The following is an 11,591-nucleotide window of genomic DNA, read 5'->3' as shown; positions in this document are numbered from 1 at the left end:
ACCCTTTTGTTTGATTCTAGTTTTTTTTTCCTCGTGGATTCTTCCTCTCTATTTTTAGTTTCTATATTTTTTGAAATTCGTTCTCTCTAATTAATTCATATTCTCTTTCTACGAATATGAGCTTCCTCGAAGTTACAAATAAAACTAACACTTGATTCACCTTGACAGCGTCTTCTGTGCTGGTCTTCGTTGCGGGCACTTGAGTTTTTCTTACCGTCTAAGCTTCTTTTTTGGGCTTAAAACTTAAAACCTGCACTCAATAACTCTTATCATTGCCCTTCTAAAAAATCATTAACAGTTCTCTTTGCAGAGGATATATACCAAGCTTTTGGTACTATCGAATTTTTTGCCACTCGATCTATCTTTTGATCATTTCACTCGTTAGATTATACTATTCAATCAACCACCCTCCAATGATACTATCGAATTTTTTACCACTCGATCTGTCCTTTAATCATTTTCACTCGTTAGATTATATTATTCAACCAACCATCTACTCAACCCTAAGAGACTATTATCATTCAAACCACATATTTTTTCATCAAACGATCGAAAATTTGATAGAACCAAGCACTGTCCAGTCTCCAGCACTCTCTAGTCTCCAGCACTGTCAAAGCAGAAATATTGTGCCGAATAATATGGTACATCTATAGAGAGAAATTTACAAAAACAACCCTACTCGTAGGTTCTTAAACACAAGTATGCAAAGGTTGGCCTTGAATTATAGAGCCACTAATAGTGCGATAATCTATTTTATGTCATGTACTATTGATCCTCTCCTTAGGGTTCATCTCCTACGAGATGTGATTTCTCGACTTTTTGTACCACAATAAGTATTTCGCGAATGGCAACAGGAGATTGTGACAATATATGCTAAGTTTTTGTTGATGAAAAAATAGATCGTAATACGTCTTATCCACTAGATTACAGCAAGTAAAATATGTCTAAAGAATCATAAAAGAGTAATGGTGGTATACTAAGGTATTACCATCCTCCACATTCCATGATGATCCTCTTAAAATGATCACAAGCTTATGCTAATTACAAAGGAGAGAAGCAAAATCTTACCTGTACAAACTTTAACAGCAACAATCAGCTCTAGAAACTAATCAGCAGCCTTCAGGATAATCTCAGTTTGTACAGCAACAATCAACTCTAGAAACTAATCAGCAGCCTTCAGAATAATCTCACCATTGATAAACCTACAGACTCTGGTGATAACCAGGCTGGATATTCTTCCTAGCTTCTCGGGCCAGTCAGTCTTCCACTTGCTACCGCAATACTAGACATCATTCATGCAGAACAAACTGATACATGATACGTTAAGAGCGCTTCTTTTAGCTTGCTCTTCATGCTTGGTTTTATGAAGGCTTTTGGATAGATTTTTACCACTGAACAATCTTAGATGCCATCGTTTGATGTCCTATTTGACCATACAATCTCAATCTCGAGTGTCCGTGATCCATCCTTCCGACCATCGTGGCTGAGGCTGAAGAATCCACTGTATATTCCTTCAGTCACAACTTTGTCTATTTGTATGGTAACTCGCCCGAGGGTTGACTAAAATGTAATCAGTAAATCTCAGTTAGATAATGAAATCATGAACTAAGAACCCCATAGGAGAGAGAATAACAAATATGCATACCTTTCCAAATGTATTTTTGCTTTTACAGAGAATATAAAGCTTCTGCCCTTTCGGGGGAACATCAAACGCCCAAGTAAAACCCTCCTTCCATTCTGGACACGTGCTGTGGTTCACCACCTGAGAATCGCATATCATAGTAAGCAGGTAAAACACAACTCTAAGAGATTGTCATGGTTCATTTGGCAATTAACGGTGTTTTGGAAAAGCAATAATAGCTTTTTTCTTAATCTCTTCCACAGCTTTCCACTGCAGCAGAAGTAGAGTTTCAAATCAACGCTACTCTTGGGCCCTGAAACTTATTTCAGCTTCACCCCACAGCAAAAACTCCAAACTTTTAATTTCCCAACTGCTCGATTTGAAATTTTTGGGGTTCCACAAAGAATATAGCCTACCTTGGTCTGTCTCGGAGGACCGTTTCCTATTTTTAGGCAACAAAAAGCGTTCGTGCTTCCCATGGTCTGCTTCAAGTTGTTCCCGCGTTTAATGGTCACAGTCAAGCATCCGGGCAAGCAGTGTAACAAGCTATCGGCTCTTTCATGAAAGCTGGGCGGGCAGGTTTTCATAAGCATTTGAAGAATGGGTATAGCTTCAGCAGCAATTAAGGCTTGGGCTTTGGCAATGTCTTCATTCATCTGTGACCATGATTCTTTTAATAAGCAGAGGGTGTCGAGTACGGTCTCCTGAGCAGGCTCGTTTCCGGATTTCAAAGCACCCACTAGATGCGGGATGCACAGCGTTGCCGCTTCAGAAGTGCGGAGTTTCTTGAAGTTAGTGAATATCACGTAAATGGTTTTCAGCACCTCTTCATTGATGGTTGCTGTGGACCACAGCTCTTTCTCCAGAGCAGCTGCAGCAAATTGGTACTTTAGCACTAGCTGAATGAGTAGAAGTACTAAATATAGTATATGAACTAAAATAAAGAATAAACACTAAAATAACCAATATACAAGCATACATTCAACAGATTTAGAACAATCTTCATACAGCGTGTTCTTTATGTTCTTCACCTTGGCATGTGGTGATTCTAATGTTTCTTATGGTATCCAAGTTATTAGAAGAAAAAGAACTCCAGCAGGTTGGACCATCAAATAGAGAAAGAAATCACCCCGTGAACAGAAAACCAATAAGGGTATAACCATTGTTTAAATTTTGCAATTAAAGATTCAAGTTACCCACCGGACTAGCCATGTACTATGAGAAGAAATGAAAAGAAAACCTTAATTTACCAGTAGGTAAACAATGAGCTAAGCAACCAAAACTGAAGCACGGGAACATGAGTTTGGGAAGCAGGAAGATACAAATATAATAGAGTACAAGACAAAAAACAAAGAACTAGGGGACATAAATAAGAACTGAATGGTTTTCATCCATATGGAGCCAATAAACATGCAATAGTTGTGTGCAGCAAATGTGCAGCAAAAGGACCAAAAAGTGAGAACGACCAAAGCATCCCTCTAATAAAGATTAAGAAGGTCAATGTAGACAGATATAAATCTTCCGTTACAGTTATATGATAATATAAAGTGATAATTACGCAACAAATGTCGTATTATCATGAAAAATAAGTTTTCACTTAGGACTGCAAAAAAACCCCAGCTGTTAATGAACATACTTTGGTTTGAGCTCAACTTGGTTATAGTAAAACAAGCTGAGCTCAAGACAAATCTTGAGACTCGATTCAGTTATGAGTGTACTTGAACAAATAAGAGAGGCAGTAAGTTGGCTCTGCCTGGGTAGACATAAATATGGACTTACCGGTGAGAGACCTGATGAGCTCGTTTGATACATACTCTTGAAGTGTATGATTTGAAAATAGATACTTGATCAACAATGCAGCCTGCCCAGAAACTTCCACATTGGAAGACAAAAGCAATTCCTGTACGACCAGAATTCCACCAGCTTCTGCTACCGCCCGCCTATTTGTTCTACTGTGCATAACCAAACTCTGTAAAGCACAGATTGCCACCACAGTCATCTCTTCTGTGGGTTGATCCTCAAGCAGGCTTATCAAAGCACGGCATGCAGAGACAGCATCACTTGACCTAGCAAGTGAATCATGCTGGAAAAGGTTGCCTAGCGCGAGAGTCACCAGAAACTTAGCTGGTGGCGACCTGGACTGTGGATCTAATAAGTATTGTGAAAGGGGGGCGATCGCGTATTTTGCAACCTTCATTTCTCGCACCCTCCCATTGTTAAAAAGTGCTTCGAGCAATCTTGCAGAAGCTTCCTCACACTGACGAGATCTTAAAAGCTCTAACAGTGCATCGATCGCACCTGCCTCGGCCATTGATATAGCACTGCTCTTACTATTCCTCTCTTGAACAAGGAGGGCACCGAGAGCTATGTTAACAGTGCTCTCTGCCGTGGAATTCAGCAATTTCACGAGCACCACCATCGAAACTTCAAAATAATTTTCGGAATAAGACCGCATAACGTTGGATAGAACAAGTGCTGCAGACTCCCATAATGCATGGCTGGGCTGGGGATCATCCTGGACAATCACCTTTGAGAGTTCAAAAATGCCCCCTGCCTCAGCTACAGCCTTTGGCCAGCTCATCGAAATGCTCTCAAGCGCTTTGATCGCCATTTGCTGTAGGCTCAAGATACCGATCCCCGCGAGCTGCACGAGAGGAACTACGGCATGTTTGGTTGTAATATCCTGTTGGAAATGCTCTTGTTCAAGAAGATGCAATAGTACTTCGGTGCCAAGCTGCTGAATTGCTTGAGATGGGGATTCAAGAAATGAAATCAAAGGCTTGATGACTTGGCTAGGACTTAATTTCAAATTCGCCAAACTTTGGGGCTTTTCCAGAATATTTACAAGTGCTTCTAATGCGCTGTGCTGCCCCCACATGGGAATGTCTGGTCTCTGGAGAACCAAGAACAGAGGCTCTACCATTCCTGCAGCAGCCGAACTTTTTGCAATGCTGCTATTATTAGTTAGAATTCGAAGAAGCTCTATGATTGAAGAGCTAAGAGACACAGGAGCATCAAGGATCATATTCAGGGCATTATCGATAACTCCAGCCTTCACCATGTCAAGTTTGCAGTGCGGACGATCCTTCCCTAGCTTTATTAGGGCACTTATACTGGGCTCTGATAAGTTATGATTCATCTTCGAAACAAAGCTAACAAGAAGAGTTATAACTTCATAAGTAGCCGCTATATCTGCATGGTGTTCATCATCAAGCAGCCTCTCTAGAGCACAAACAGAAGGCTCTACAACCAAGCTCGAATCCGATGTCATTAGTGATATTAAGGGTTGTATACATTCTGTGGCAATTGGTGCTGTCCTCACACTCGAATTTCCAAATAGAACATAGCAAAGTTGGGCAGCATCTCTTTTCAGGGCCAAAGACGAACTGAATGACAAAATCTTGTGGAGAGTTTCAATTGGGTTACCTTCAACATCGGTCAATGCTGAGGCCTTCGAAATATTTCCATCTGTGAGTTTGATCAATGCACTGAGTGCAGCCTCTTGTTCCTTTTCATTTCCTGAATTCAGCATGTCGACTAATGGTTGAATAGCTTGTCTAGCCATTTCAGTTTCTCGTATATTCTCCGAATTGAAAAGCTCCTTCAAAGTCCTCGCCGCACTAAGCCTAGCATTTCTTGAGCCCATTCTTAAAACAGCAATTAGCTGATTCAAAGTGCTGAGAGAAGCTTCACTGTGAAGGAGTTCAGAATTGCTGTACAGGATCCATAACAGATCAGTTATAGTAGTTTCGGTTGAGTCTTGAGGGCTCAAAGAGAGGTATTTTGTTAAAGCATCCACAGCGCCAGCTTCTGCCATTACTACTTTATTTGTTTCACTACCTTCTGCTAGGTGTGTCAGAAGGTGTAGCGCGATTAACGGGGCACCTGGTCTATCAGGCATCGGTCTAAGAAGGTCCACAAGTAAAGGTAAGGACTTGCGCGCGGTAGCACCTGTTCTCACTTCCTCAAGCTTGAAGAGATTTTCCATAATTACTTGGCCTGGATTTTGTGCTAATTTTAGTTCTTCAGATAAAGCAGCAAGGTTAGGCATATCAGATTCTATCTGCCCGATTAATGATATTATGCCCCCAACAGCACCGGAATTTGCAATAGCAAGCTGTATTCCTTTATTTCCTACACAAACAAGGCTAGCCATCACCTGAGCAGCAAAGTATCTATCAATGATGTCATCCGACTTCAGCAAGAAAACTAGAGATGGTATTGTCCGGGTTATCAATGAAGATTGAACAACTGTTGAATCCTGGAACAAAATAGCCAGGAGAAGTGCACTAGGCCATATCCCCTCTGTCCCTTCAAATTCCGCCTATATTAAAGAAATCATTTACACATTAGATACAAACTAAAAAGATTGTGAGGTAAAGACAATAATTAATATGAGAAATGCTGATTTAATCTACAGAAGCTGTAACAGTGAATAAATTTGATGTATATATCTATGGAAGCTACATCAGTGAACCTGAATTAGATAAGAATTTATCAAAAATCTCAAAATTGTCCAAATTTAAGTGGGGAAAAAATTACGACTGATTGTGCAGGTATTGCAAAATCATCCTAAAATAAATGACCATTTACTGCAACCAAAAATGTAAATGAAACAAGAGAAAAAAGAGAAAGCACAAAGCGATAAACTCATACCTGTGAATTAGCTGTGTATCTTGCAAGTCTATCAGAGAGAATCTCAACTCCACCAGCCTCCATAATAATAAGTTTGCTCTCCACCTGAGAAGAAGAAACAATCGCAAGCAACCAAAGAGCAATTGTTCCTTCCAAAATTCTTGCTGGATCATGAATGTCAGAATCATCAAATGCATTTCTTTCCATATAATTTCTAGGATTCCTGACTTCAGATTCTGGAGAACTGGAAGTAGAATGAAGTTTCAACATATCAATCAGACAATAGATCAGCTTCCTCAAAAGCCCTGATGCATCAAGAATATCGATTGGACGTACTCTATTCTCCTTCACAGCACAAATGAGAAGTGCGGCCCCACCAATTCTCACAGCTATACTAGAGGACTCTATAACTCTAGTAGCAAGTGAAACAATACACCCTTCTCTTCTTACCAAAAAATCACCAAGTAGAGAAGGTTTTTCCTGGCATAGCCTTGAGAGAATTTCGATCGACTTTTCTTGCACAATAGGAAGCCCAACATCCAGACACCGAAACAAAGGCTGTAAACTTTCTGGGTCTTCAGCAAGGGCACTCCAGGGAGGGAAGCCAAAATTCACGCTCTCTTTTGTGCTAGCCAATAAGGCAAGTACATCCAGTGGGCCCAAGTATACAACACCTTCAACATCCATTTCAGCTAAAGAATCCAAAAGAGCACGAACTACGAAGCGACACTGTGAGTACTCTGGAAGCACTTCACAGAGTGGGAAATGGTTCAGTAGTTGATGAAGTGCCCGAGAAGAACTTATTTTGCCCTCTAAAGTGCCTTCCTTAAGCACTCTTGTTAGGGACAAGACAATTTCTTCGGTTAGAGCTTCTCCAGCAATCTGTGGATCTGAGAGGAGGTTCGCCAACGCAGCAATCGCAGTTTCAGCAGCATCGATTGACGATGTCTTCGCCATCTTAATTAGGGGTTGAACATCCCCCTCACCAATGTAGGATACCTTATTCTTGGATTTAGCATTTGCTGGACGGGATAGAGCACCCAAAGCTCGTGCAGATTGTGTCGCCACAACTTGGGTTTTGCTTGTCAGGAGCTTCATGCATGGATGGACAATCTCATCAGTGGCAAGACTATCACATATATCTTCTCGTGTACTAAATAGATCAGCTAAAACTGATGCAGCACACTCTTGTGTCTCCTCATTAGATGAGTTAAGGGCTTGGGCAAGAGACCTAAGACCTTTATTGGCAGGAGCTCCCTTCTGCACCAAGTCTTTATGAGAAGCCATCATAAGCACATGACCCAAGACATTGATAACATGGGACTTTGAACTGAGAGAGTCGCTTAGGAGCAAGGCCAGTAACTGATTGATGGTAGCAGAGTCGGCAAAATGGATCAGCTTCTTAAGTGCTTTTGCAGAAGCCTCTTGACCTTTGGGACTGCCGCTCTTTAGAAGCCATAGAAGGGCGGGGACGGCCCCAGCACTCTCAACACACGCACGAATGTCGTCGCTGTGATGGCACAAGTTCCACAGCACGTGGGCCCCGTCTTCCCTTGCTTTCTGCGACCCGGTTTCCAATAATTGAACCAGCGGAGGGATTCCTCCAGCAGCTGTTACGGCCCACTTGCTTTCATCTACTTGATCAGTTAAAATTGCCAACAAAGAAACAGCATACTCCTGATGCTGCTCACTCGAAAGCCCGAGCAAAGAAATAAGCAGATGAATTCCCTCTCTCTTCCCTAAAGCATCCCATATATCAACGTTGTCACAACATAAGCTTGTGAGGGATAGTATTAAGTGCTCCTGAACATCAGCCGAAGCCATCGTAATAAGCCCAATTAGAACCTTTTTTGCAGCAGAATGATGAAGCCTGCTGAATAGACAAGGATTGCCATAGAGGCTGGCCAAAGCCTCAAGAACACGATCCTGAACCAACTTAATATCCCGCGGTTTTAGTAGTGTTATCAAGATATTCTCTATATTAACTGGGTCGAACACTTTCTCTTCATCGCCATCAAAAACCATTAGTGAATAAGCAAGGGCACCAAGTATATCAGCAACAGGAGCATTTAAGCGCGAGGACTGGGAGAGTTCTCCAAGGTAAAGTATCAAAGAAGTCATACCGCCACACATATTAGCTAGAGCACGAACTGCATGGCTCTGTAAACCATGGCAAGACTCCCCTTGCATACACTCCTTTGAAGGAGCCACAACAGCTCCGATCAGAACAGGTAAGCCACCTGCATCAACTACAGTTTTCTTAGCCATGGTGGACTTCGATGAAAGGGCTTCCAAAGCATCAGCAGCACTCGCGCGCACAGAAATATCATTATCTCGACCCAAAAGGCCAAGAAGGGCTTTTACGGCTCCTGTATCTATTAATTTAGGAATGCTATCGCCAAAAGCCGAAATCAACCGGGCCAAAAGGGAAGCAGCATTTGATTGGGCAGCAGTATTGTTTGAAGAAAGAAGACCAGTAATGATCTCGACACCCCCAGCTTCGATTGTGGCCCTCCAATACCCATCCTTCTCCCCACAAAGATTTCTCAGCGCTCCAGTGACAAAACCCTCAACTACTCTATCCTGTCTATTTTTTGGGTTAAGGAGGTCCCATAAAGTAGGCACAACACCCTCGGTAACAAATATTTTCATGCCAATGTGATCGTCCGAAAACCCAGAAGAGGAAACTTCAAATATAGCTTCTGCAGCGGCTTTTTTGGCATTGAGGGATTCTGACTTTAAAAGAGATAATAATGGCGGTATGCAACCGCCAAGAAGAACCTTCACGCGTAGGTCTTCTTCCTTGCAGAGTGTACTGAGGGTCAAAGCAACGTTGACTTTTGCGGTTACAGTTCCACTTCTAAGAACAGAGATGAACAGTGGCATGGCCTGAGAATGGCTGCCGATTAAAACCTTAGTTTCCTTTTTTGCTCTTGCTAGTGCGAGCAGCCTTGTGGTTATAAGCTCTTTCTCGAGTGGAGAAGACATGCTAGCATGAAGCTGTTCCAACAAGTGAGCGACGGTGGCCATTGCGCTTTCTGAGTCATCCGTTTCCGCCGATCCATTTGTTTCTCTAATTAAATGTAAAACCGAGGTGAGAATTACGAGTCATTAATACCCAACAATCAAATACATCCAGTTGCCAAAGAGTTAAAACAAAGATGGGAAGTGATTGTACACGCTAGATATTAAGTAATATATTAAGTAATATATATGGGAAGTAAATATGTATAAATGTGTGAGATACCGTGAATGAGAAGATGATGGAGAAGAAGGTGACGCCGGTTCTTGTGGTTCCGATGAGGAAAAATCCGCCATTGCTTACTAATTATCACCTCCACAGGTTTGTATCTGCATATAAGCACGATCTATCTGAACAATATGAAATATTACTTCAGCTGCCAACAAAAATATCTACGATGTTGAAAGTTTTGGACATGAAATAACAGATCTAAATCCCTAAAATTAAGTGACTGGTGAAAAGGAGCAAGAGCAAGAAAAAAGTAAGCACTTTTTAGTTTACCAAATTATAGGATAGATTGAAACAGGATAAATCTGCATAAACCTTACCCTCCAAAGATAATGGAAATAGCTAAACTTTGAGAGCAGAACGTTAATTCCTCTTCCTCCTCCTCGCAAATTATCCAACGAAGCTCACGGATCAGACCTATAAACCCTATTGTGAGATAGATCGGATCACTAACTATCAGATCAGAAAACCAAGATCAGAGTGCGAATCACATCAGATCTCCACCTACATACAAAATGTGAATCCACTCAAAACGCGATCTCAAAGATCACCGACAAACAGCAAAAATAACAGTAAAATTAGATAGAAATCAAAAGGCAAAAGATCAACATTGGCACAAAGAATCGGTCAGCATTCACACTAAATAAAGATCACAAAAAATTGGGGAAACGAAAAAGATCATTATATAGGCATTGAAATTGAGTGAGATCTGTGTGGATTTACCTAAAAAATCCGCATCAATGCGGCACGATGACGAAGAGGGTAGAGAGAGAGAGAGAGAGAGAGAGCGCGCATGGGCTTCGGACGTCCTTTCACCTTCTCTCTCCTCGACACTTTTATTACAGTTTCCTCTCTCTCTCTCTCTCTCTCTTCCTTATGCTCTCTAGAGAGAGAGAGGGTATCGAACAGTGAAGAGCAGGGCTGAGGAAAAGAGTTAGGGAAAAATGCGAGGATAATCCGATACTACTCGCATATTGCGACTCGGGACTTTTTTCCTTTTACGTAGGGTTTTTTTTTGTATTTGGCCCCCTAAATTTTTTTTTTTTCACACATAGCCCGCTTTTTGTTAAGTATTTTTTATATTTATTTTATAAAAAAGGAATGATATATAACAACAATGCGTGAATAATCCCGGTACCATTCCACACTGCGACTTAGCCCTTTTAAAATTTTTCATTTCAGTTTTATGTTTAATAAAGAGCAAATTCTTTCAAAGTTTTTATATAAAAATAATGTTAAAAAAATGGTTGAACTGTTGTGGTTGGACTTGTTAGACTGCAAATCAATTTTCGCTCTGATTCAGTAAAAAGAAACAATTATTAAATAATGGTTAAATCAGTAAAATTTTAACTGGAAACACTTTTTTAGTTATAATAGTTTTTCTTTTTTTGATGATATAGCTAGTATAAAATACAAAATTGGTATTGCATGGGTTAAATGCTTAGGACGCAAGAGAAGGGAACCTAAATTGGCACCTTATAATAATGAAAAAGAGGTCCATAAACACATTAAAATCACTCAAATCACCTAAGTTAATATTTTTACCCGTTTTATTTATTTTCTAAAAATAAACTCAGCTAGAATTTTATATTTAGAACTTCAAATCCTAATTATTAAATTTTTAGCCAACTACGCTAAGTTCGTCATGAGATCTTAATGTTGTAATCACATAAAGTAAAGTATTGCAAAATATTGCTCTTCAGTTTTTTGTATTGGATAATATGACACGTGAGTAGAGTAGCTTTAAATTTCGCGGCATTATGCGCACACGTACGAAAAACAATAACCAGAACCTACTATTCCATCACATGGGAACTTCACGTTTTCTCAAAAAAAAAGAAAAAAGAAAAAAAGGAACTTCACGTTTCTTGGATCTGATCCTCTTGTATTGTTTTCCAATAACATCGATAAAAAATCTTCATAAAAAAAATAGTCCAAGTAAATTATAGTTTCTAGGGTGTTTAATTGGGGGAGAGTGAATGATTGGTTGACTCGAACAATGGTTAGTCCACGAGTATAGCATTATTCAATTTGACCCCATGAATTGCAAAAAATTTAATAGAAAATATGATGTATTCAATTTCT

At 40.4% G+C, this 11,591-nt stretch overlaps 1 protein-coding gene across 2 annotated transcripts; it reads right to left on the bottom strand.

Moving 5' to 3' along the window:
* On the bottom strand, positions 859-10,420 carry LOC109723566 (protein CELLULOSE SYNTHASE INTERACTIVE 3). 2 transcript variants are annotated; one of them, XM_020251992.1, is made up of 8 exons: positions 10,230-10,420; positions 9,827-10,010; positions 9,504-9,628; positions 6,278-9,329; positions 3,401-5,945; positions 2,038-2,492; positions 1,646-1,762; positions 859-1,560 (listed from the first exon to the last, which is right to left on the bottom strand). In XM_020251992.1, the coding sequence occupies exons 3-8, from the start codon at positions 9,572-9,574 to the stop codon at positions 1,402-1,404; spliced, it is 6,399 nt and encodes a 2,132-aa protein (XP_020107581.1). In that variant the 5' UTR covers positions 9,575-9,628; positions 9,827-10,010; positions 10,230-10,420; the 3' UTR covers positions 859-1,401. The 2 variants fall into 2 exon arrangements, with proteins under 2 accessions (XP_020107581.1, XP_020107582.1); XM_020251993.1 differs by having other exon boundaries at positions 9,504-9,607.

Source organism: Ananas comosus, linkage group 17, assembly GCF_001540865.1.
Source record: "Ananas comosus cultivar F153 linkage group 17, ASM154086v1, whole genome shotgun sequence".
Taxonomy (NCBI): Eukaryota; Viridiplantae; Streptophyta; class Magnoliopsida; order Poales; family Bromeliaceae; genus Ananas; species Ananas comosus.
This window is presented reverse-complemented; position numbering and strand designations above follow the sequence as displayed.

Coding starts and splice junctions, on each gene's coding strand:
- LOC109723566 (XM_020251992.1), bottom strand. CDS start 9,574: ATGGCGGATTTTTCCTCATCGGAACCACAAGAACCGGCGTCACCTTCT. Junction 5,946..6,277: donor GATACACAGCTAATTCACAG/GTATGAGTTTAT, acceptor TCTTTAATATAG/GCGGAATTTGAAGGGACAGA. Junction 2,493..3,400: donor GCTCATCAGGTCTCTCACCG/GTAAGTCCATAT, acceptor AATTTGCTGCAG/CTGCTCTGGAGAAAGAGCTG.